Source organism: Oncorhynchus keta, chromosome 27 (genome assembly GCF_023373465.1).
Source record: "Oncorhynchus keta strain PuntledgeMale-10-30-2019 chromosome 27, Oket_V2, whole genome shotgun sequence".
Taxonomy (NCBI): domain Eukaryota; kingdom Metazoa; phylum Chordata; class Actinopteri; order Salmoniformes; family Salmonidae; genus Oncorhynchus; species Oncorhynchus keta.
Window position 1 is genome coordinate 38347704 of NC_068447.1, and position 27241 is coordinate 38374944.

Below are 27241 nucleotides of genomic sequence, written 5' to 3' on the forward strand. Positions count from 1 at the left end.
GGAGACAGAGACAGGAGCACTAAGACAGACAAGACATGACTTTAACTCTGTTTGCTCTGACGGGGAACTGGGCTCATTACTCTAATACCCTGACAGAGCTGGAAATTGGTGTCCTGCCGAAGGTGTGAAATTAGATTTTAGGATGGTGGTGGGGGCGTGGGAATAGTATTTTAGAGGGGGGCAACCGGACTGTGACAGGACCCATTAACATACACACATAGTCACAGAAACGCACTCGCACACGAAGAGGCGTTGAAACACACATAGGCACCGGCATAGCAAACACACACCGGAGCACACTCATGCAGGCGCTCTTACATTCATACGCAAGCACGCACACACACACACACACACACACACACACACACACACACACACACACACACACACACACACACACACACACACACACACACACACACACACACACACACACACACACACACACACACACACACACACACACACACCTTAACCCCCTATCCTCTCCCGTCTCCCCCTTCAGATCCTGAACTGTGTGAACCCAGACAACGAAAACAGTCCTGAGATCCCAGTGAAGGTGCTGAACTGTGACACCATCACCCAGGTCAAGGAGAAGATACTGGACGCCTGCTATAAGAACATGCCTTACTCACAGAGGCCCCGCGCTGTCGACATGGACCTGGGTAAGACAGAGATACACACACACTCACACACACACCGTCCCTAGTCTGTAGCCTGACTGACTGACCCAGGTAAGAGCTGACAGACGGGCACCACAGGTCCACCATGCCAGGCCCACCGCCTCCTACACAGTCTGCCACCCCGGCCCTGGAGAGACGACACCGCCGTTACCTCCACATCTCCTGCTCCTCCTCCCCCGTCTTCTCATGGACTCTCACTTCACACCAGGGAGATGGAAACACCAGCCTCCCATCAGGAGTGCCTGACGCCCCTCAACCACACTGGCCCCAGCCACAGGAGGCCGTCTCTCCATATCACTATCGCCTAGGTAACGCTAGGGAGGGTGAAGGGGGGGAGGGGTCGTGCCCGAAGCCTGGAGCCTGGAGCAGCAGTGTCTGCTGGCAGTGGCACAAAGTAATAAAGTCCAGTCAACAGAGGAGAAAATCAATGATCACTACCCAGTGATGCCCGACGCTGCCCGTCCATTTCCCCATCAACACACTGATTATCTTTTCATTATCGGGTCAACTTTCCCCCTCCATACCTCCTCTTCCCCTTTCCCCTCTCGCTTGACTCACTTTTCCGGGGAGGATTTTCTCTCTCAGTGCTTCTACCGCTGCGTTGTGTTTCCCCCACTCCACCGTAGCCGCGCCGACCGTGGAATGCGTATGCAACGACGTATCACTGACACGCCAATTAAACCGGCGAGGCTGACTGAGCGTACATCTTCAACTTGTTAGTGTGTAATGTTTCATTAAAATGCGAGTCAACCCGGGCGCGGTCTCTCGTCTTCTAACCTAGCAGAGTACACAGAGTGCTCTGTGTGTCTGTAGAACAGAATGGCTGTTGATATGGCTTCATTTGGATAATGTGTTTTCTCAAGAGTCCTTTGGAAGCTCCTGATGTGTGCCTCTTCGTAGCGACACAGAAACACCAATCAAATGAAGTTGCAGTCAGGGAATAACTTAAGAGTTTCACTCATCTTGCCAGAGGAAATAATGGCTATTATAAACTGGGTGGTTCAAGCCCTGAATGCTGATTGGCTGACAGCCATGGTATATCAGACCGTATACCATGGGTATGATAAAACATTTATTTTTACTGCTCTAATTACGTTGAGGACCAGTTTATAATAGCAATAAGGCACCTCGGGGGTTTGTGATATATGGCCAATATACCGCGGCTAAGGGCTGTGTCCAGGCACTCTGTGTTGCATCGTGCTTAAGAACAGATCTTAGCAATGGTATATTGGCCATATACCACACCTCTTCTGGCCCTATTGCTTAAATACACAGAATATAAATATACAGACAGACAGACAGAGTTGTGAAGATCTTTATACTGCGGACCAGTGTTGTTGAATTGGTTGTAGGTAACTCAGCTCACACCTTATATAAAGGGCGTTACCGTAAGATACAAAGGCTTCCACAGTAAATGGAAAACACAAACTAGAGGACACTGTATGTGTGTATGTTCATGTGCACGTTATCTGCGTGTGTGCGTAGGTGCGTTGGTGTGTGTGTGTGATTGTGTTTCTGTCAGCGTGACTGACGCAGCGTCTCTTCTCTCTGGCCCCGTCAGAGTGGCGTCAGGGGCGGATGGCCCGCGTGGTCCTGCAGGACGAGGACATCACCACCAAGATAGAGAACGACTGGAAGAGACTCAACACACTCATGCACTACCAGGTACGGTGAACCGATCTACGTTGCGTATATCTAGACTCGCCACACTCCTGCACTACCAGGCAGTGTTATTCCATCGACATGACATGTATACGTGTTGACGACAGTGTATTGCAGTTTGTTGTGTACAGTATCCATATCAGTCTCTGGAGTTATAACGTGGTATTCAGCCACGTTATAAACGCACGTTCTATGTAGTAGTATAATGATAGTTTATAGTAAGGAAATCACCCAGGCCCACTCAGATGTACTGCAGGTGAACTTTAATGTTGAGCCGCTTCTGACTTTGAGACGTTGAATCCTCCTCCTCCAGACTCATTAGAATTCACTCGCCTGGTTTCATCTGATCTGCATGACTCACACAGAATAGAGGGCAATTATTCCTCAGGTGGCGGGAGAGAGAGAGAGAACCGACACCTCCTATAAAGTGTCTTCCCTGGAGAGATACAGTCTCTCGCGCTCTCATTCCCTCCTCTCTCCCCCTCTACCTCTCCCTCTCTCTCGTTCCCTCTCCTCTGAGGCCCTCTACTCCTGCTATCTATATTTAATCTCCCTCCGCTCAGGGACTAGGTTGTCCTTTACCTGTTACCGTGGCAATTAGCCCTGCCTCGCTCCACGCTGAACTTCTCTCTACATCTCAGAGGCTCAGACTTGACCTGCAGTTCCTTGCCACCTTCATGGTCCTGGGGGGGGGGGGGGGTTGAAAGCGGGAGGAAGAGAGAGAGGGGGAAAGACAGGGAGAGGGAGAAGGGGAGATAAAGAGAGAGAGAGTTAGAGAGAAGGCAGCTAGTCCTCTCCAGAGCACATGAATCTTTCAGTAGTGCAGAGGGTCAGCAGGCTCCCATTACTCAGACAAGGAGACCATCTGCCCAGAGCTCCAGACTGCAGCCTGTTGATCTGCAGCCCTGAAGCCTGCAGCCATGGTGTGTGTGTGTGCATGTGTGTGTGTTACTGAGGACTAGGTTCAGTCTGTCATGGAGGGGGGCTGGGGCTGCAGCCTTACCATGGGGCCTTTCTCTCTGAGACCTGCTTCCCCAGAGGAGGAGAAAAAATAGGTAGAATAATTTACAAGGTGTCAGGGTTATTAGATGGGACACATCATAGTGTCCTTCGTAGAGGACTTGGTCCCATGCTGATTTACTGTATGTATGTACCCCCCTCTGAGTCTCCTTCCTCTTTTCTTTCCTCTCTTTTTTCTCTCCTTCACCCACAGATAGTAAGCAGCGGTCTCAACCTCTCTCTCTCCCCCCTCACTCTCCCCCCTAAGCACCTCAGAACGCTCTCTATGGTACCCATACTACTCCTAGTCTATAAAGTACCACTGAGTCTCTATGGTACTACGCTGAGTCTCTATGGTACTACTCTGAGTCTCTATGCTACGACTCTGAGTCTATATAGTACTACTCTGAGTCTCCATGGTACTACTCTGAGTCTCTATGGTACTACTCTGAGTCTCTATGGTACTACTCTGAGTCTATATAGTACTACTCTGTGATTTTATGGTACTACTCTGAGTCTCTATGGTACTACTCTGAGTCTCTATGGTACTACTCTGAGTCTCTATGGTACGACTCTGAGTCTATATAGTACTACTCTGAGTCTCTATGGTACTACTCTGAGTCTCTATGGTACTACTCTGAGTCTCTATGGTACTACTCTGAGTCTATATAGTACTACTCTGAGACTCTATGGTACTACTCTGAGTCTCTATGGTACTACTCTGAGTCTCTATGGTACGACTCTGAGTCTATATAGTACTACTCTGAGTCTCTATGGTACTACTCTGAGTCTCCATGGTACTACTCTGAGTCTCTATGGTACGACTCTGAGTCTCTATGGTACTACTCTGAGTCTATATAGTACTACTCTGAGTCTATACAGTACTACTCTGTGATTTTATGGTACTACTCTGAGTTTATATGGTACTACTCTGAGTCTCTATGGTACTACTCTGAGTCTATATAGTGCTACTATGAGTCTATATAGTGCTACTATGAGTATATAGTACTACTCTGACATCATGGTACTACTCTGAGTCTCTATGGTACTACTCTGAGTCTCTATGGTACTACTCTGAGTCTATATAGTACTACTCTGTGATTTTATGGTACTACTCTGAGTCTCTATGGTACTACTCTGAGTCTCTATGGTACTACTCTGAGTCTCTATGGTACGACTCTGAGTCTATATAGTACTACTCTGAGTCTCTATGGTACTACTCTGAGTCTCTATGGTACTACTCTGAGTCTCTATGGTACTACTCTGAGTCTATACAGTACTACTCTGTGATTTTATGGTACTACTCTGAGTCTCTATGGTACTACTCTGAGTCTATATAGTACTACTCTGAGTCTATATAGTACTACTCTGTGATTTTATGGTACTACTCTGAGTCTCTATGGTACTACTCTGAGTCTCCATGGTACTACTCTGAGTCTCTATGGTACGACTCTGAGTCTCTATGGTACTACTCTGAGTCTATATAGTACTACTCTGAGTCTATACAGTACTACTCTGTGATTTTATGGTACTACTCTGAGTTTATATGGTACTACTCTGAGTCTCTATGGTACTACTCTGAGTCTATATAGTGCTACTATGAGTCTATATAGTGCTACTATGAGTCTATATAGTACTACTCTGACATCATGGTACTACTCTGAGTCTCTATGGTACTAATCTGAGTCTATATAGTACTACTCTGTGATTTTATGGTACTACTCTGAGTCTCTATGGTACTACTCTGAGTCTCTATGGTACTACTCTGAGTCTCTATGGTACGACTCTGAGTCTATATAGTACTACTCTGAGTCTCTATGGTACTACTCTGAGTCTCTATGGTACTACTCTGAGTCTATATAGTACTACTCTGTGATTTTATGGTACTACTCTGAGTCTCTATGGTACTACTCTGAGTCTCCATGGTACTACTCTGAGTCTCTATGGTACGACTCTGAGTCTCTATGGTACTACTCTGAGTCTATATAGTACTACTCTGAGTCTATACAGTACTACTCTGTGATTTTATGGTACTACTCTGAGTCTCTATGGTACTACTCTGAGTCTCTATGGTACTACTCTGAGTCTATATAGTACTACTCTGTGATTTTATGGTACTACTCTGAGTCTCTATGGTACTACTCTGAGTCTCTATGGTACTACTCTGAGTCTCTATGGTACGACTCTGAGTCTATATAGTACTACTCTGAGTCTCTATGGTACTACTCTGAGTCTCTATGGTACTACTCTGAGTCTCTATGGTACGACTCTGAGTCTATATAGTACTACTCTGAGTCTCTATGGTACTACTCTGAGTCTCTATGGTACTACTCTGAGTCTCTATGGTACGACTCTGAGTCTATATAGTACTACTCTGAGTCTCTATGGTACTACTCTGAGTCTCTATGGTACTACTCTGAGTCTATATAGTACTACTCTGTGATTTTATGGTACTACTCTGAGTCTCTATGGTACTACTCTGAGTCTCCATGGTACTACTCTGAGTCTCTATGGTACGACTCTGAGTCTCTATGGTACTACTCTGAGTCTATATAGTACTACTCTGAGTCTATACAGTACTACTCTGTGATTTTATGGTACTACTCTGAGTCTCTATGGTACTACTCTGAGTCTCTATGGTACTACTCTGTGATTTTATGGTACTACTCTGAGTCTATATAGTGCTACTATGAGTCTATATAGTGCTACTATGAGTCTATATAGTGCTACTATGAGTCTATATAGTGCTACTATGAGTCTATATAGTACTACTCTGACATCATGGTACTACTCTGAGTCTCTATGGTACTAATCTGAGTCTCTATGGTACTACTCTGAGTCTCTATGGTACTACTCTGAGTCTATATAGTGCTACTATGAGTCTATATAGTGCTACTATGAGTCTATATAGTACTACTCTGACATCATGGTACTCTGTAGTGATTGATGGAGGTTGTGCATTATGTCAGCTTCCATCCTCCGACAGGTCTCTCTGTTGTTGTTATGTTGCTTTGTCACTCTGTCTCTTTCATTAGCCATGGGAGACGCTACAGGGCACAACAACAACACACACACACACATTTGTTACAGCGATAGAGGAGCATCTCTCAGTGCTCAATAGCACATCTGAAGCCTGCCTATTGATCATGGATCTGACGCCCTAACACAACACCACTACAGAGGAGACGCACACGGGCCGGACGCGGGGTGATTAGAGGGAGGGGGGTGAGTAGAGACAAGAAAACAGGGGAAGAGACTAAATGGGGAGAGAAGAGGGAAAAGAAGGGGAGCGACGGAGCTTCTTGTTTATCATTACAGCTGTGATGAGCCAGGTGTGTGTGTGTGTGTGTGTGTGTGTGTGTGTGTGTGTGTGTGTGTGTGTGTGTGTGTGTGTGTGTGTGTGTGTGTGTGTGTGTGTGTGTGTGTGTGTGTGTGTGTGTGTGTGTGTGTGTGCGCGCAATGCCACGTCTGGCAAAGTGTGTGCCTCCTGGCACGAAGACGTGGAATATTTGCATGCGTGTGAAATATTTACACGTGCAGAATTAGTGAACCTCACCCCTGTGACTCTGCTAATTCTCACACCAGACAGTGTGACCAGACAGACACACATTCAAATTCATGAATCCCCTAACAACCTCGGAAGCTCTGCTATTTATTTCCTCATGGGAAATGGACATTCACATACCCCAGATATAGATATACACACCATCTCCTCGCCTGCCTCCTCCAACTGAAATTAAAACTTTAATGCATCATGCATTTAAAACGAGACAGACTGTATGGAAGCATCTTTATTCAGTAGCTACCTTTGCTACAGTCTCAGACTAAACGGGTACCGTTAGCGTACGGGAATTGTTCCCAGGGGTACAAAAATGTTACAATACACAATGTACCTGCATTTCAGAGGAACGCACATTGTTATACACAAAAAAGGGGTACAGAGAAGATTCATTTCTGTATCCCAGGGTGGAGGTGTGGATTAGTGGGGGCGTGGCTTTCAGTTAGTTATTTTTGGCCACCATTTTTGGCCAGTAGAAGTGTTTAAGTCGTCTATGGTTCTGTTTGAGCATGTCCGCTGCCAGATCTGAGGTCTTTATAAAGGCTTACATAAGACCATGTGGCAATAAAGTGCTGTAAGTAATATTGTAGCGACCTTAACCCAACCTTGCCAGGAGTTACGGATCTCAAGGCGTAATGGTTAAGGTGTTGGCTGGACCAGGTTCGAGTCCCGTTTGAGGATGGCGCTGGCCTCCCGAGTGGGGCAGCGGTCTAAGACACTGCATGGCCCAGCATTGTCTGGGTTAGGGGGGGATTTACTTGGCTCATCGCGCTCTAGCGACTCCTTGTGGTGAGCCGGGCGCCAGCAGGCTGACTCGGACATCAGTTGAACGGTGTTTCCTCTGATACATTGGTGCAGCTGCCTTCCGGGTTAAGTGTGTGGGTGTTAAGAAGTGCTGTTTGGCGGGTCATGTTTTTCGGAGGGCGCATGACTCAACCTTAATAATAATAAAAAGAAGTGGGATGGCGGAGAGGTGTGTAAACGTGAGGGACTTGATATAGAGAAGGACATTTTTGCCACTTAGAAGGAACAAATGGCTTTGTCAGTGTGGTGGTACCCTTAAAAGGCTCATTTGAATCTGTGGACTATATGGTACAATATTGGCTCTTTTATGGTAGGAACTGCACGGGTACAACTATGTACCCCTGAGAGTATACTTGGAGCTCAGGGGGACTGAATGAAACTCCACAGACACACTCTCTCACACACACACACGGACACACACACACACAGACACACACACACACACACACACACACACACACACACACACACACACATACCTGGACTGTTGGTCGGAGCAGGAGGAGAGCAGATAAAAGATTGATGAGATAGGAGAGTGCCTGGCTGATTGCTGATGTTGATCTCTCTTTGTTGATTAGTCTTCCTCCTTGTCAAAGGGAGCTTTTCGTCAGCCAAGCCCTTACTTTCTCTGTGCACTCTCTCTACCTCCTACTCTTGCACCTTTTCCTCTCTTGCTATCCCTCTCTATCTACCTCGCCTCCTCTCTTTTCATCAGCCCAGCTCTTACTCTCTCTTTGTTCTCTCTCTCTCTCTCTCTCTCTCTCTCTCCTCTCTCTCTCTCTCTCTCTCTCTCTCTCTCTCTCTCTCTCTCTCTCTCTCTCTCTCTCTCTCTCTCTCGCTCTCTCTCTCTCTCTCCCTCCCTCTCTTACTCCCTCTCCCTCTCTCTTTGCCATCCTCAGAGGTGAGATGTTTAACCTTCCGTCTGGTGAATAGTATTACCGGTCCAGTAGTTCCCAGGGGAGCAGGGTCTAGAGCAGGCTAGACCAGAGGTGGCACACTCACATCCAATTACCATATAATGGGCTTGAGTGGCATGAGACATAGGGCAAGATTTACAATTCAAATAAAAAACTGTGTGGGAAGTCAGGTGTTTAGAGCTGTGAATGCTTGCCCGTGTGAGGTGTTGGTGAAATCTTAAACTGCAAATAGATCACTTCAAATGCATTGCAGTGGGGGTGGTTGCAGTTAAATGGATTGCGTATTTGGGAAAAGTGTAGTAATTGGAGTCAGGTTTGCTTCACACGTACCTTGGTTTTTCCCGTCCTCTGCCTACGTGGACGGTAAGGATTTTTCCAGGGGCACAGCTGGAAATGTGACGGAGGAAAATGGCTGCAGGAAAAGACTTGGTTCCCATCCTCCTGCAGTGTAGCTAAACTGTGCCAAGACATTAGAGCCCTGTCACTGTGCCTCCATGTTGTGTCCTGACCTTGTGTTGTCCTACTGATGTTGTGGAGGAACCGACATGACTTCACCAGGAGCTCCAGTTTCACCCCCCCGCCAGACTGAAAACCTGCACTGGGACGTTTTGGGTCTATTTTAGATCAACCCAGACAGACACTACGGATAGTTGGAGTACAGCAGTAACATATCTTTCCATCAATCTGATTCTCTGTGGCGGCTCGTCCCCTGTTGTCATCTGAGCAAACAACGCCCCACAGACAGAGTTTGAGTTTTAAAATATGCTCAGACAGAGAAGGAAATCTAGATCAACATTTTGGCAGGCATAGTGAAGAGAGTGTTCCTCTGCTCTCCACAGATTCCTTCATACGCCAAGACAGTTGGTATGGGGTCTGCTGACAGCCAGTATTGCTGCAGATTGAGTCATCTTCTCTTCGGGAAACACAGTGGGACTCATTGCATTGTCCCCAACCAGTATATGTTATTAGAACGCTCTTAGAAAGCTATTTAGTTTGATAAAAACACAATTTAGTGTTCAAATTACAAAATAACCCTTTCATCGTATAACCTTAAGTTCTATATTAAAGACCTGTCAGTTAGGAAATTGTGCGTGGCTAAACCTCAGCACAGCGCAGTCCAGTCCAATCTGTGATAGATAGGCCTCCTAAGCTAGGCTTGGGCCACAGGATCAGGGGATGAGAGATAGGCAGGTGTGGACATAGGGGGGGGGGGCTGTTTGATGAAAGTCTTATCACAGTGTAGCGTTGGTTCCTTATCACACCTGCAGGCCACTGTCAGGCTCACCTCAGCTCCCTGCCTCACACTGTGGATTAGCCCTGAAGGACGAAGCTGCACGCCTTCAATCATCTCCACTATCACCACAACCCATCTCTATCTCTACGCTCACACAGCCCTTCTATCAGACTCCATAACATAGAGGAGGAGAGGGAGAAGGATGGGAGCGAGGCAGAGAGAGAGCGAGAGAGAGCCTCCTGTCAGGCAATTCCATGAAGGAGAGAGGAAAAGAGACAATGCTCGGTGTAGAAAGGAACAGGTGTCACCACTGTCAGAGCTGGAGGAACGAGAGTGAAGGCTTCCGAAAATATGGAGAAGGTTAGGATGGAGAGGGAGAGGATAGGTTGGGCTCGGGAGAGGTCTTCACAATCCATCTCTATCTCTACGCTCACACAGCACTTCTATCAGACTCCATAACATAGAGGAGGAGAGGGAGAGGATCGGTTGGGCTCGGGAGAGGTCTTCACAATCCATCTCTATCTCTACGCTCACACAGCCCTTCTATCAGACTCCATAACATAGAGGAGGAGAGGGAGAGGATCGGTTGGGCTCGGGAGAGGTCTTCACAATCCATCTCTACGCTCACACAGCCCTTCTATCAGACTCCATAACATAGAGGAGGAGAGGGAGAGGATCGGTTGGGCTCGGGAGAGGTCTTCACAATCCATCTCTACGCTCACACAGCCCTTCTATCAGACTCCATAACATAGAGGAGGAGAGGGAGAGGATCGGTTGGGCTCGGGAGAGGTCTTCACAATCCATCTCTACGCTCACACAGCCCTTCTATCAGACTCCATAACATAGAGGAGGAGAGGGAGAGGATCGGTTGGGCTCGGGAGAGGTCTTCACAATCCATCTCTACGCTCACACAGCCCTTCTATCAGACTCCATAACATAGAGAGGGAGAGGATCGGTTGGGCTCGGGAGAGGTCTTCACAATACAGAGCCAACGGCTGGAAAGAGGTTCCAAAGAGCGGTTTGTCGTTCCCACTAAGAGGGCAGGCGGTGTGGCATCATTTAATGAGATGACTCCTCCTCGAGCTTCTGTCCTTTCAAGTGCTCTGTCTGCTGGAGCTGGAGTTAGCTCTAGCACTTGACCCCGGCTGTGACCCCAGCTAATGGCCTGTTAGAAATGAGTGGAGGAGGGGGGGTTTGAGGTTTGCTACTGTACAACGTGGGGCCACGTCATTAGCCGTGGAGTGCCGAGAAGAGGAGGAGGACAAGTGTAGAAAGGAGGCGACAGGAGAGGAGAGGAGAGAGAGGTGACCCAGCTGAAGCTTTAGAGAGGCTAACAGTGAGGAGAGGAGAGAAGAGAGAGGTGACCCAGCTGAAGCTTTAGAGAGGCTAACAGTGAGGAGAGGAGAGGAGAGAGAGGTGACCCAGCTGAAGCTTTAGAGAGGCTAACAGTGAGGAGAGGAGAGAAGAGAGAGGTGACCCAGCTGAAGCTTTAGAGAGGCTAACAGTGAGGAGAGGAGAGAAGAGAGAGGTGACCCAGCTGAAGCTTTAGAGAGGCTAACAGTGAGGAGAGGAGAGAAGAGAGAGGTGACCCAGCTGAAGCTTTAGAGAGGCTAACAGTGAGGAGAGGAGAGAAGAGAGAGGTGACCCAGCTGAAGCTTTAGAGAGGCTAACAGTGAGGAGAGGAGAGAAGAGAGAGGTGACCCAGCTGAAGCTTTAGAGAGGCTAACAGTGAGGAGAGGAGAGAAGAGAGAGGTGACCCAGCTGAAGCTTTAGAGAGGCTAACAGTGAGGAGAGGAGAGAAGAGAGAGGTGACCCAGCTGAAGCTTTAGAGAGGCTAACAGTGAGGAGAGGAGAGGAGAGAGAGGTGACCCAGCTGAAGCTTTAGAGAGGCTAACAGTGAGGAGAGGAGAGAAGAGAGAGGTGACCCAGCTGAAGCTTTAGAGAGGCTAACAGTGAGGAGAGGAGAGGAGAGGAGAGAGAGGTGACCCAGCTGAAGCTTTAGAGAGGCTAACAGTGAGGAGAGGAGAGAAGAGAGAGGTGACCCAGCTGAAGCTTTAGAGAGGCTAACAGTGAGGAGAGGAGAGAAGAGAGAGGTGACCCAGCTGAAGCTTTAGAGAGGCTAACAGTGAGGAGAGGAGAGAAGAGAGAGGTGACCCAGCTGAAGCTTTAGAGAGGCTAACAGTGAGGAGAGGTCGGGGGACAGATTATTTCTCTCAGCCTTGTTTTCATGTCATATAGGAGGTTTTCATTCAGCCCGTCGCTGCTTGGTGATGTCACACTGTTGGATGCTAAATGTATTGTAATGTAAATGGATGCTTGTCCTTCTTGTTCTTTCACTCCGAAAACTCAATTCCCTTCACTGGGTTGGCTGGACATGCCACAGAGGGCTTTTGTATTTTGGTTCTCAAAAAGGAAAAACAGTGGTTTTGTATATTTATGTGCAATATTTTGTCTATCCAGATTGAAAGAGTGAAAGCAAACACACCCTCCCAGCTGTGATTGGCAATGAAATGTAGAGTAAATGACAGTAGAATGTGGAATGGTGTAGAACACTGACTTTTATGGCTGTGGCTCGGAGAGACTGTGGACAGAGTCAGCAATGTGTCGTCCACAGACAAAGACAGAGAGGTAGTCAGAGTGGTTCTGGCATGTACAGTATGGTAAAGGTGTCCTATAAGACTCTTTCATGTGGAGAGAGCTCATCCTCCTGCCGTACCCCGTGTAGTTGAGATCAAAAGCAGTCTTTGTAGGAATACTGTAGACAATAGAGCCGGATTGGCGGGCTGACTCTTCCACTGTGCCATTGTTCCCTGTCACTCTCAATATCTTTCTTTCTTATCATCAATTTCCCTTCCGTTTTTGGACAATCCCTCCACTTTCGCTCTTTCTCTCTTTTTCCATCACTGTTATGGCTTAATTTATTTTCCTCTCTCTCTGCCCGTACCCCCCTCTGAGATGCTGCGATGACAGTGAGGCGGGGGAGGTTGTTTTCTAGACATGCCAGTGGGAAGCCCTCACTCCGCATTGCTTTAGCTCTGGCTTTCTGCCCACTCCCGCCTCCCCTTCCCTTCTCTCCTCTCCTTATTTCCCTAATGGCTGGGGAGTGATGGGAATGGCGATGCGGATCATCTCATCACAGAGGCATCTGAGTCGTTTCGTACAGAGAGACGCTCTGCAGAGAGAGCCCACGAGGCGTTAGAGATGACAGGAGGTTGAGTGGGGAGAATGTGACAGAGTACAGGGAGGGAGGGATTCAAGGAGAAGGAGAGGAAGGAGATGCTGTGTCATGGCGTAGGTGTGAGCCCGTGTTCATATCTCTTGGAAAGGGGCGGAGGGTACTAAACCAGGGTTGCGGATCAATGTGTACTGCATACGGACAACGTGTCGTCCGCGAGCAGCACGCCTGTCGGTGATTGAGCACGTTTTCTTATCACAATGTTCTCTGTTGTGTTGTTGCAGGTGTCTGACCGCTGTGTGGTGGCTCTGGTGCCCAAACAGACCTCTTCCTACAACATCCCCCAGTCAGCCAGCATCTCCCGGACCTCCATCAGCAGATATGGTGAGCACATAGAACATAGAACATAGAACGTTGAACATAGATCGCCATGGTAGGTTCTGTACTTCGCTCCTCAAGCCATGGGACCATTTCAAACAAACAACATCAACATAAATAGTAACACAGGATGAGGAAGAGAGGGTCGTAGGTCAAAGTGTTCCGTGTCTAAGCCTTTGGGTGTGAGCACACCTGATATACACGTTAGCCTTTCAGATGAGTTTGTAGACATTTTGTTCAGAGACCAGCTCTGTTTGGAGCGTCTAATGCTTTGCTGCGGAGCCATTGCTTACCATACTATCTCCTCCCGACGGTGTTTACTGCCGTTTACCTCACAGCCCAGAACCTGCAGGGGTGGTAGAGGGATGGAGAGGAAGAGAGGGGGAGAGAAAGAGAGGGGGAGAGTAGAGAGGGCCCGATGGGAGACATGGAGAGAGGTGTTTGGTTTTACCATCAAGTATAATAATGAGGATGCCAGACTGAGCCTGGAGCCAGAGTGTAATGGTCCGTCACACACACACACACACACACACACACACACACACACACACACACACACACACACACACACACACACACACACACACACACACACACACACACACACACACACACACACACACACACACACACACACACTGGTGACAGTCACAGGGGTGAGCCACAGGGCCTCCCATCTGGATCCATGCCCAACCCCAACGGCAGCATGTGATTGGCTAATTATTCACTGTGAATGATACTTCACACCAATAGAAAGTGAAAACGGAACACGGTTGGCCAATTATCAGGGCTGGGATTGGATGAGAACCCCCATAGGTTGTTTTCTGTCGCCTGGAGAGATGACCAATTGGGCCAGTAACACCATCATCCCTCTCCTTTCCTATTTACTAAGTCCCCATTTGCCAATCACAAAACCACCAGTATATTGGAAATTAGCCCTGGACAGTGTCAGACAAACAATGAGGATAGTTAATGTGTCATGTGCAATGCGCAATAAAAGTCCTATAGGACTCTCTCTAATTCATAAAGATGGTGACGTTTACGATGTCCGAGAAAGCATTGCCAGCTCCTCATTAACACGGCCACATTAAGAATGTACTGCAGAGAGACTGCGAGATACAGGAGTAATGACTACATAACCAACAAAAGCAGTATTATGCTCTAATGTAGTAAATAAGTATTACTCTGTAATAACTGAAACAGAGGATCTGGAGATGAATTGCCAACCTGAATGATCTAAAGGACACTAAAACATTATGTTAGTCTCAGTGTGGTTCAGTGACTGGTAATGCATACAGTATTAAACAGTATTCCATCCTGAACAACATACTGCTTAAATCTGAATATTTGACCAAAGTCATTAAATAGCAATGAGGGTGTGTGTGTGTGTGTGTGTGTGTGTGTGTGTGTGTGTGTGTGTGTGTGTGTGTGTGTGTGTGTGTGTGTGTGTGTGTGTGTGTGTGTGTGTGTGTGTGTGTGTGTGTGTGTGTGTGTGTGTGTGTGTGTGTGTGTGTGTGTGTGTGTGTGTTTTGTACGATGCTGCATCAAAATACAACCTGTCCTCCTCTGGCTCCAGCCCGGTCCCCAATCAATCAAAGCCTGGCACAGCGGGCACAGATGTGCCCCGACACCCGTCTGATTGATTCATATCAATTTAACATTCAGCATTTAGCATCCCGCCTCAATTTACCGTTCCAGCACCCTCCCGGCCCTGAGTAACCCGCTACACACTCCCCCCTGATGCCTCACAACCTACCTCACACACACACACACACACCCCTGCTACCCTCACACCCACCCCCGGGAGTGTGAAGTCTGGTGCAGTGGTTACTGAGCTGAAGATAGGAGGGAGAGGTCTGCCCCCCTGGAGAGGAAGGAGTAGTGAGAGAGAGGGGCAAGGACCTGCCAGTGGCTTAAAATGGGATTTGAGACCTCAATCCACCCCACTCGCACACACAGAGAGAGACACACACAGGGGCTGACAGACCCCCCCGCCCCCCGCCAGTCTCAAAGGTCCCCAGTGGCCACCCTAGAGACCCTTCTCGCTGCTGCTGCTCTTTAGAAAAGACCACTTAGTGCTGTAAGTCGCTGTAGAGCTCTGAGGCTTTGTTGTCCCACACTGCCCTTTGAAGACAGGTGAGAGGGATCTGACAATGATAGAGAGCCCCTCCAGACCTCTCTCACACACACACACACAAACACACACTCACCGCCACTGGGGAGGAAAGAGCTGCTAAGTAAGAACACTGGCGAAGAAGAAGAGGAGGAGGAGAAGAGCGCCATTCCTTAGTGTCAAAGGAATGAGGGAAAGAAGATGGCTGGAGTGCTTTACATATTAGAGATCTTTTGATGCATTGATTAGGACCCTTTCAATGTGGTGACAGCAGGAAAGAGACAATTATACTTCCTTTTAAGAGGAACCCAGGAGAGCCACGTCTCTGTGTCTCTGTCAATTCAAAAGGGCTTTATTGGCATGGGTAACATATGTTTATATTGACAAAGTGAAATAGATCATAAACAAAGGTGAAATAAACAATAAAAAATTAACAGTAAACAGTACACAAAAAAGTTAAAGGAATAGAGACGTTTCAAATGTCATATTATGTCTGTATACAGTGTTGTAACAATGTGCAAATAGTTAAAGTACAAAAGGGAAAATAAATAAAACATAAATATGGATTTCTCTCTCGCACCTCTATTCAGAGAGAGGGATAATATGAAGGAAAGAGAGCGAGAGCGAGAGAGAGATGATATGAAAGAGAGGGAGGGGGGGGGGGCACTGGGCTGGCAGCTGCCCCTCCACCACTCCCCACTCTCTGGACTTAATGAAATATTATTGGTGCATGGCTCCTTTCATCCGTTTAGTCGAGTGAGAGGGTGCTGCTCCTGCTATCCAGAGGGCCAACAGACATGTATTGAGCTGGACGGACGGACGAACAGACAGAGACCTATTTATTCCCCTTCCTTCATCACACTTCTGCCAAGCTAATATGAAATGATCTAACGCTGCAATTTACTTTACGGAAAGGTTAAAGAGGAACAAGGGACTAGGGGTTTTAAGCTTTGTAATGAGACTACAGAGGAGAAGGGCAAATTAGACAGGAGGAGGTTCAGTGTGTGTGTGTGTTGGGGGGGAATATCAAATCTAGTTTTATTGGTCACATGCAGATGTTATTGCGGGTGTAGCGAATTGCTTGTGTTCCTAGCTCTGACAGTGCAGTAATATCTAACAATTCACAACAATACACACAATACACACATCTAAAGTAAAAGAATGGAAATATATAAATATTAGGATGAGCAATGTCAGAGTAGCATATATACAGTATATACATATGAGGTGAGCAAAGCAGTATGTAAACATTATGTAAACTTGATTAAAGTGACTAGTGTTCCATTATTAAAGTGACCAGTGATTCCATGTCTATGTATATTGGGCAGCAGCCTCTAAGGTATAGGGTGGTAGCTGGCTAGTGATGGCTATTTAACAGTCTGATGGCCTTGAGATAGAAGCTGTTTTTCAGTCTCTCGGTCCCAGCTTTGATGCACCTGTACTGACCTTGCCTTCTGGATGGTAGCGTTGTGAACAGGCCAATACTCGGCTGGTTGATGTCCTTGATGATCTTTTTCGCTTTCCTGTGACACCGGGTGCTGTAGGTGTCCTGGAGGGAAGGCAGTTTGCCCCCGGTGAAGCGTTAGGTAGACCGCACCACCCTCTGGAGAGCCCTTCAATTGCGGGCAGTGCAGTTCCCGTACCAGGCGGTGATACAGCCCGACAGGATGCTCTCAATTGTGCATCTGTCAAAGTTTGTGAGGGTCTTAGGGGCCACGCCAAATGTATTCAGCCTCCTGAGGTTGAAGAGATGCTGTTGCGCCTTCTTCACCACACTGTCTGTGTTGGTGGACCATTTCAGATCATCGGTGATGTGTACGCAGAGGAACTTGAAGCTTTTCACCTTCTCCCGTTGATGTGTATAGGGGCGTGCTCTCTCTGCTGTTTCCTGAAGTCCACGATCAGCCCCATCGTTTTGTTGACGTTGAGGGAGAGGTTATTTTCCTGGCACCACTCCACCAGGGCCCTCATCTCCTCCCTGTAGGCTGTCACATCATTGTTGGTAATCAGGCCTACTACTGTTGTGTTGTCTGCAAACTTGATGACTGAGGCATGCGTGGCCACGCAGTCATGGATGAACAGGGAGTACAGGAGGATGCTGAGCACACCCCCTTATTGAACCCCTGTGTAGAGGATCAGCAAAGTGGTGTTTCCTATCTTCACCACCTGGGGGGCGGCGAGTCCGGAAGTCCAGGACGCAGTTGCACAGGGCTGTGTTCAGAACCAGGGCCCCGAGCTTAATGATGAGCTTGGAGGGTACTATGTTGTTGAAGGCTGAGCTATAGTCAATGAACATCATTCTTACATAAGTATTCCTCTTGTCCAGATGGGATAGGGCAGTGTGCAGTGTGATGGCGATTGCATCGTCTGTGGATCTATGGGGGCAGTATGCAAATTGAAGTGGGTCTAAGGTGGCCGGTAAGGTGGAGGTGATAGGATCATTAACTAGCCTCTCAAAGCACTTCATGATGACAGAAGTGAATGTTACGGGTGATAGTAATTTACTTCAGTTACCTTTGCTTTTTGGGTACAGGAACAATGGTGGAGATCTTGAAGCAAGTGGGGACAGCAGGCTGGGATAGGGAGGGGTTGAATATGTCGGTTAACACTCTAGCTAGCTGGTCTGCGCATGTTCTGAGGACGCGTCTGGGCCGGCAGCCCTGCGAGGGTTAACACGCTTAAATGTCTTACTCACGTTGGCCACGGAGAATGAGAGCCCACAGTCCATGTGAGCGGCCCGCATCGGTGGCACTGTGTTCTCCTCAAAGCGGGTGAAGAAGGTGTTTAGCTTGTCCGGGAGCATGACGACGGTGTTCACGACGTGGCTGGTTTTCCCTTTGTAGTCCATGATTGTCTGTAGACCCTGCCACATACATCTCATGTTTGAGCCGTTGACTCCACTTTGTCTCTGTACTGACATTTTGCCTGTTTGATTGCCTTATGGAGGGAATAACTACACTGTTTGTATTCAACCATATTCCCAGTCACCTTGCTCGAATGCTGCCATTTATCCACAGTTTCTGATTTGGGTAGGTTTTAACAGTCACCATGGGAACTTCATCCCCTATACACTTCCTGATGAACTCAGTCACCATGTCAGTGTATACGTCAATGTTATTCTCAGAGGCTACCCGGGAAGTTGGAGTAGCAGTGGTTGAGTGTTTAAGCAGCGCAAGTATTACAGTCAATCTGTTGATAGAACTTCGGTAGCATTTTCCTGAAATTTGCTTTGTTAAAATCCCTAACTACAATATATGATGCTTCAGAATATGTGGTTTCCAGTTTGCACAAAGTCCAGTGTAGTTCCTTGAGGGCCGTCGTGGTATCGGCTTGAGGTGGAATATATATTGCTGTGACTATAACCGAAGAGAATTCTCTTGGGAGGTAATACGGTCGGCATTTGATTGTGAGGTATTCTAGGTCGGCTGAACAAAAGGACTTGAGTTCCTGTACGTTATCACAATCACACCATGTGTAGTTAATCATGAAACATACACCCCCGCCTTCCTTCTTCCCGGAGAGTTCTTTATTCCTGTCTGCGCGATTGTTAGTATAATTTAATTATGCCGATGTGCTTCCATCAATTGAAAGCCCTTCGTCTACTTTATGAGAATTTGCAAGATTTCTTGTTTGCATAAAATAGACGCAGACCAGTCTTTAAATAATAGGTAATAGAATTTATTCTCGGAGCGCGCTACCCCTCAAAACAAATGCATCAGTTTAAATACAGATCATGACGTCATTTCACTGTCTTAAACGAACCCCCCTCTCGACAGGACAAAGTAAGGTGAAAAGTTCATTCTATCTTACTAACACACTCCCAGATAACTTTTGACCCCTCAACATTATCGATCACCACTGAACTGACAGGTTTAATTAACAGAAACCCTAGGAATGCATTCTCTGCCTAATCTAAATACCCCAGAGCTAAGTTTCAGGTTGGGTCAACCATAGGCTAACGACCTTATGTGTTTACACAGTCCACAACCCATTTGTTCCTGCCCAGTTGGAATGGTTTTATTACTCCTTTCTCCTGTCACACAATTTCTTCTTATGAACTCATATTGTCTATTAAACATACAGAGTATAAGTTTACCTAGACACAATTCTATTTAAAATGGGGATATTGTTTATTCATTTATCCATAATAAATCCAGAATAAATTCAACAGCGATGCACTGAGAACCTGTATGGCTGTATGGACAGGGACAGTATATCTAGAGAGAGCCATGATTCCGTGAAACAGAGTATGTTACAATCCCTGATGTCTCTCTGGAAGGAGATCCTCGCCCTCAGCTCGTCTACTTTATTGTCCAGAGACTGAACATTGCCGAGTAATATATACCTCTTCTCCGCCGGCGGAGTCTTGGAACAGCCTCTGGGATAAGTTCAATTGCCCTGGGGAGTACGAACAAAGAATCCAATTCGGGAAAGTAGTATTCCTGGTCATAATGCTGGTGAGTTACCGCCGCTCTGACATCCAAAACTTATTTCTGGCTGTATGTAATATCATCTCTCTCCAATAATGTAAGAAATAACACACACAAAAAACAAATACAGCAAAGTTGCTCAGGAGCTAGAAGCAGAGCATCCCTGTCTTGTCGGTCGCCATCTTGCGTGTGTGTTACTGAACAGGACAAGGGAATAGAGCACAGAACTAGGAACACAGTGGCTCATTTAAAGTGTCTAATTTATCTCCCTCTCTCCCTCCGTCTCTCTCTCCTACCCTTTTTCGCTCTCTCTTTCTCTCTCTCTAGACTCGTCCTTCCGGTACACAGGTAGTCCAGACAGTCTGCGTTCCCGTGCCCCTATGATAACCCCTGACCTTGAGAGTGGGGTCAAAGTGTGGCACCTTGTCAAGAACCACGAGCATGGAGACCAGAAGGAGGGAGACCGCGGCAGCAAGATGGTCTCCGAGATATACCTGACCAGGCTACTGGCCACCAAGGTAACACCCAGCTTACAAACTTATTCATGTAACAGGCATCGTCCCTCCATATTTCAATTATACTACAGTAGTTTACTTTCAGTCACAGTGGTTTTGTTTTACATAAATTGTACTAAGTGACTGGTGGTACAATCCTGCATTTTGGATCCAGTGGCGAATGAGAGACTTTCATCTGCTTAGGTTATTGCCTATTCATTTAGGAAATCAGTTATTATTGAGTGAGTTTATGTATGTCTGACCTGGTGTGTCCAATGTTTTTACCCAGGGTACACTGCAGAAGTTTGTGGACGACCTGTTTGAGACGTTGTTCAGTACCGTCCACCGGGGTAGCGCCCTGCCCCTCGCCATCAAATACATGTTTGACTTCCTGGACGAGCAGGCGGACAAACACGGCATCCACGACCAAGATGTCCGCCACACGTGGAAGAGCAACTGGTGAGGAACCTGGAGGATGTAGAGTAGGAAATGATAGGATTCATCAATAGGATGTATAATGTAGGATGTGATGTGTATCAGTCAGAGGATGATACACTGAGTCATCGGTAAGAAACTTTCCCAAATATAACAGTACTGGATTCTGCCTGTCTGGAGTTAAGAGCCTGAAGCTCCTCCCTAAAGCCAGCACTTTAGTGACCCAGAAATAGTAGAGAAATACGGTACTGATAGTTAGTGGATTCTGACTCAGTGCTTTCATGACCCAGAGAGTGAAGAACAACACTGAGAGGGAATTCTGACTGACTCATTTCTGTGCCCTCTCTCTCTCTCTCTCTCAGCCTCCCCCTGCGCTTCTGGGTAAACGTGATCAAGAACCCTCAGTTTGTGTTTGACATCCACAAGAGCAGCATCACGGACGCCTGTCTGTCTGTGGTGGCCCAGACCTTCATGGACTCCTGCTCCACGTCAGAGCACCGCCTGGGCAAGGACTCCCCCTCCAACAAGCTGCTGTACGCTAAAGACATCCCCAACTACAAGAGCTGGGTGGAGAGGTGAGTGAGACAAAATATACACAAAGAATTCTATTTCAGTATGTTTAAGCAATACGGCCTGGGGGGGGGGTGTGGTATATGGCCAATATACCACGGCTAGGGCTGTTCAGCCTTTAGCCGTGGTATATTGGCCATATACAGTGGCAAGAAAAAGTATGTGAATCCTCTGGAATTACCTGGATTTCTGCATAAATTGGTCATCGAATTTGATCTGATCTTCTTCTAAATCGCAACAATAGACAAACACAGTCTACATATACTAATAACACACAAATGATTGTATTTTTCTTGTGTATATTGAATCCATAATTTAAACATTCACAGTGTAGGTTGGAAAAAATGACTTCCCCAAAACCTAATTGGAGTCAGGAGTCAGCTAACCTGGAGTCCAATCAATGAGATGAGATTGGAGATGTTGGTTAGAGCTGCCTAGCCCTATAAAAAAACACACATTTGAGTTTGCTGTTCACAAGAAGCATTGCCTGATGTGAACCATGCCTCAAACAAAAAATATCTCAGAAGACCTAAGATTAACTTGCATAAAACTGGAAAGGGTTACAAAAGTAACTCTAAAGCCTTGATGTTGATCAGTCCACGGTAAGACAAATTGTCGATAAATGGAGAAAGTTCAGCACTGTTGCTACTCTAGGAGTGGCCGTAAGGGAAAGATGCCTGCAAGAGCACAGCACAGAATGCTCAAGGAGGTTAAGAAGAATCCTAGAGTGTCAGCTAAAGACTTACAGAAATCTCTGGAACATGCTAACATCTCTGTTGGCGAGTCTATGATACGTAAAACACTAAACAAGAATGGTGTTCATGGGAGGAAACCACGGAAGTAGCCACTGCTCTCCAAAAAAAACATTGCTGCACGTCTGAAGTTTGCAAAAGTCCACCTGGATGTTCCACAGCGCTACTGGAAAAAATATCCTGTGGACAGATGAAAGGAAGGAGCACACAACACTATGTGTGGAGAAAAAAAGGCACAGCACAGCAACATCAAAACCTCATCCCAACTGTAAAGTATGGTGGAGGGAGCATCATGGTTTGGGGCTGCTTTGTTGCCTCAGGGCCTGGACAGCTTGCTATCATCGAAGGAAAAACGAATTCTTAAGTTTATCAAAGCCTTCCATTCTCCTGAAAAAGGTCATCTGTCCGCCAATTGAAGCTCAACAGAAGTTGGGTGATGCAACCGGACAATGACCCAAAACACAGAAGTAAATCAACGACAGAAGAAAATACATCCTGACCTCAACCAGATTGAGATGCTGTGGCTGTCACTCCCTGGCCTTACTATTCTGTGTTTTCTTTATTATTTTGGTTATGCCAGGGTGTGACATGGGTGATTTATGTGTTTTGTCTTATCTAGGGGTTTTGTAGATTTATGGGGTTGTGTTCAGTTGAGTGTTCTAGGTAAGTCTATGGTTGCCTGGAGTGGTTCTCAATCAGAGGCAGGTGTTTATCGTTGTCTCTGATTGGGAACCATATTTAGGCAGCCATATTCTTTGGGTATTTTGTGGGTGGTTGTTTCCTGTCTCTATTTTGTATTTGTATGGTGTTTTCGTCTTTATTAAAGATGCTTAACAATAACCACGCTGCATTTTGGTCCTCCTCTCCTTCCCGGGAGGAAAGCAGTTACAGTGGCATGACCTCAAGAGAGCGGTTCACACCAGACATCCCAAGAATATTGCTGAACTGAAACAGTTTTGTGAAGAGGAATGGTCTAAAATTCCTCTTGACCGTTCCACAGAAAACATTTGGTTGAGCTTGTTGCTGGTAAAGAAGGGTCAATCAGTTATTACTTCCAAGGGTTCACTTACTTTCCCCACCCTGCACTGTGAAGATTTACATTGTGTTCATTAAAGACATGAAAACGTATAGTTTGTGTGTTAATAGTTTAAACAGACTTTGTTTGTCTATTGTTGTGACCCAGATGAATGTCAGATCCAATTTTATGACCAATTCATGCAGAAATCCAGGTAATTCCAAAGGGTTCACACACTTTTTCACATATGTACTCCACAGGAGGTTGGTGGCACCTTAATTGGGGAGGACGGGCTCGTGGTGATGGTTGGAGCGCAATAAGTTGAATGACATCAAACACGTGGTTTCCATGTGGTTGATGTCATTCCATTCCCTGCTTTCCAGCCATTATTATGAACCGTCCTCCCCTCAGCAGCCTCCTGTGATGTACTCTATGATGAGGCTTAACATTCCGGTAAAGAATTCTGGTGTGGATTGTTTCAGCTCTGCATGTTGAAACTGAGTGTCGCCCCCTGTGTGTGCCTGCAGGTACTACGCGGACATTAACCGTCTGCCGGCCATCAGTGACCAGGACATGAATGCCTACCTGGCAGAGCAGGCCAGGCTCCACTCCACAGAGTTTAACATGCTCAGTGCTCTCAATGAGATCTACTCCTATGTCTCCAAATACAGCGAGGAGGTGAGTCCTGGCACACTGCAATAATTGCCATTCTTTTAACAGGGGAGGCCATGCTACAGCCTTATCAACTCTCCTCTTCAGTCAAGTCTAGTCTAGTTCATGGGCATTCCTAACTCATTTAGAGTGTTTCAAAAACTTTCAGAGATGCCAAGAGCTTCTCTGATCTGATGGTATTCGTCACAAAGAACCATACCATCCCCCCCCCCTCGCCGCCACGGCCAAGTCACACAACCCATCCTAAGTGCCATATGTCTTGGGCCAATGAGAGTTGTGGGTGGATGATATGTGGAGGAGAGACAGGAACAGCGGCTGTACAAGCAGCCCAGCATGCTACTCCATCCCCTGAGTGGTGTGAAGGAACACAGCCCTGTTCTCTCTCTCTCTCGCTCGCTCTCTCTTTCTTTCTCTGTGGCTCTCTTGAGCAGAATCAAGACGTGGAGGGGGGGGTTGAGGGAAAGAAAGAGAACGAGAGAGAGAGAGAGAGGGCAAAAAGAGAGAGAAAAATGGAGAGAGAAAATTTGGGAGAAAATTACGGAGAGGGATGGGAGAGTGCGACAAAGAAGAGATGGGGGAGAGCGAGAGAGAGAGAGAAAAGCTTCTGTAATGGAGACATTCCGGCTGTAATGTCAGCACCTCTTCTGGGAGCCATTAGTCTGCCCTTATTGAGGCCCCATTCACAAGACGAGGAGCCTACTCCCTCTTCTCTCTCCCTTTCTATTCCATCTATCTCTCTCTCTTTCACTCTCTCCTCTGTGTTTCTCTCGTCTCTCTCTTCTTCCCCATCTGCCCTAAGAGCTTGAAGTTGCTGCCGCTAGGAGCTAGTGTTCACTTCTCCTCTCTCTTTTTACCTCTCAGAGACCACCTCTTTAACTCCCACTCTCTTTCTCACACTTTCTTCCCACTTTGTTTCCTTTTCTTTTATCCCACGCTCTTCCCCCACCTCTAGCTTTCTTTCTCTCTCACAGACACAGACAGACACACACACACACACACACACTCATGCACTCTCTCTGTCTCTCCTCTTCTCTAGCTCTCTCTCCTGGGCACAGTGCTAAGGCCCTTATCGTTGGCCGTCATCAGTTGTTTGTTCCATGCCTGGCTCCCTGTGTGGCCCCTCTAGCGGGCTAGCGCAGTGCTAAATGGATTTTGGTGATGGCGGAGGGAGGGAGGGAGGGAAGGAAGGAAGGAAGGAGCTGTGCCTGCATACAGCACAACAGATTCATAATAGATTGGTATGGGGGGGAGAGGGGGATGAGGAGGAGAGGCTCCGCTGGGCTCTGCTCTGCCAGCTCTAAGAGCACTTAGGCAGATGAGAGGGAGACAACAGGCAGGGAGGCAGGTAGTGTACTATGGGACAGGCTGCTGGAGCTATGTACAGACCTTAAGAGAAACTAGTCTTCGTTAATGTCCCCATAATGTTTTCACCTCAACGCCTTTCCTTGCCCACTGCTCACAATCACATACAGTCCATGTCGGTCATGTAGAAAGGGGAGAGCTGTGCGGCATTAGCATTGGTCCGCAGCTTTAATCAATGTCACTTTATATCCACTCACTGTGTGGCATAACGCGTACCAGTGATCTTATTGGGTATTGTTTCTCCTGTTTGATATGAGAACATGAAAAAGCACCGCCCGGCTGCCGCGTTGTCACCCTGGCGTGCATACAGCGTGTTGTGACTCTGTGTGACACCACAGACAGCAGAGAGGAGAGACCCTGTCGGATTCCACGTTGAACAGCTTGACAAATGCCCACGTTTACAGAGGGACAAAAGAATAAGACAGGGCATAACACCAGTTGGATTCCTCCGTTATTGTGCCACTCTCTCTGACAGAGACAATTCTATTTCCTCTTTAATGTTATAGTCAGGAAATATCAATCACACATGATCCCACCCATCCAACAAAGCATACTCTAAGCCAGTTGACATACAATGGGCATTATGTAAGTCAATACAACTTAATGTATTCCCTCAGGGGCATTTAACAAAAGCCAAATCACAAATGTCAACTTCCTCAACACATAATACCGTAAACAGATCACAGACAACACATTCCTCAATACATCTGTATGTCTTCCCTGTGTTGAGTGTGACACTGAAGCATGTTGTTGTCCTGGGTTCACAGTAGGCTGACTTCCTGGTTTGAGTGTGTTAGGAATGACAGTAAAGCATGTTGTTGTCTTGTCCCCCCCTTCCCAGATCACCATGGCCCTGGAGCAGGACGAGCAGGCTAAGAAACAGCGTCTGGCCTACAAGGTGGAGCAGCTCATCTCAGCCATGTCCCTGGAGAGCTGAGACAGACCACGGGATTGGACGACTGGACCGGCCCGGGATATCCATCAGCCACAGCCACCCAACCAACAGTCCCGATACTCACAGTGGGGGATGGGGGGATGGGGGGGCAACCAACCACCACTGACCTGGGACCTTTTAAAAACAGAAATAAGAGTTGTTGTTTTTTTTAATCAAATTTTCTTCCTACGCCATACTGCCACCAACTCCAAAAGACTCCATAGGCTCTGGAGACATGGGTGGTGAAGATGATGTACGGTGGGGCGACCACAGACCTTCATAAAGGCTACATGGCATCTTTCTTTCCAGCTGATATTATTTTGGGTTTGACGGGCAGTGTGTGTGTGTGTGTGTGTGTGTGTGTGTGTGTGTGTGTGTGTGTGTGTGTGTGTGTGTGTGTGTGTGTGTGTGTGTGTGTGTGTGTGTGTGTGTGTGTGTGTGTGTGTGTGTGTGTGTGTGTGTGTGTGTGTGTGTGTGTGTGTGTGTGTAGCCCTGGAGGAGAGATATGAGAAGGAACGAACAGAGGGGAGATGTTATAGCCAGATATACTCTCCCTGTCTGCTGAAAACTCACATTAGAGACGGTGTAAGAAAAAGAGCTAGCGAAAGTGATAAACACTTCTCCTGATGGATTCCAGAGATATTGTTGCTGAGTTTTGCTTCCAAAAATATCAGCTTTATTTTTGTATGTGTACATTTTGATCTTTATCAGTTGCAGTGGAAACATCTTCCTCTTGTTACATATATGGACATTGCTGTGCTGTACAAAGGCATAGGTTGCATTATAACACGTCCTATAGGGTGCTGTGGCCATCAGAAAGACATGGTTCTAATGTCATGTCCTGCTCTCTGTTCTCCTCAGACAGCATTACCATTCGTTATCAACATGATACTCCAGACCAAGTGGACAGAACCCAGCTCTGACTGTAAACCCATCAGCCCTGTACAGGAACCCCCAAAACGCATTCCGCATCGTACGGAGACCGGACCTCCTCTGAGGCGGTCAAAGTTCAACCAGCATGCTTATCGACCCCAAACCCCCTGTACCCTGTGT

The 27241-nt window shown here is 47.0% G+C and overlaps 1 protein-coding gene across 2 annotated transcripts in view; it reads left to right on the plus strand.

Moving 5' to 3' along the window:
* LOC118360327 (plexin-A2-like) overlaps positions 1 to 26292 on the plus strand; it is a 324415-nt gene extending 298123 nt beyond the window's left edge. For both annotated transcript variants that reach the window (XM_052482378.1, XM_052482379.1), the window contains exons 25-32: positions 506 to 665; positions 2245 to 2348; positions 13318 to 13417; positions 20282 to 20472; positions 20738 to 20907; positions 21246 to 21458; positions 23748 to 23898; positions 26096 to 26292. In XM_052482378.1, coding sequence (XP_052338338.1) covers positions 506 to 665; positions 2245 to 2348; positions 13318 to 13417; positions 20282 to 20472; positions 20738 to 20907; positions 21246 to 21458; positions 23748 to 23898; positions 26096 to 26191 — 1185 coding nt within the window. In that variant the 3' untranslated portion in view covers positions 26192 to 26292. The remainder of the gene's footprint in view (positions 1 to 505; positions 666 to 2244; positions 2349 to 13317; positions 13418 to 20281; positions 20473 to 20737; positions 20908 to 21245; positions 21459 to 23747; positions 23899 to 26095) is intronic.
* Positions 26293 to 27241: the final 949 nt, after the last annotated feature.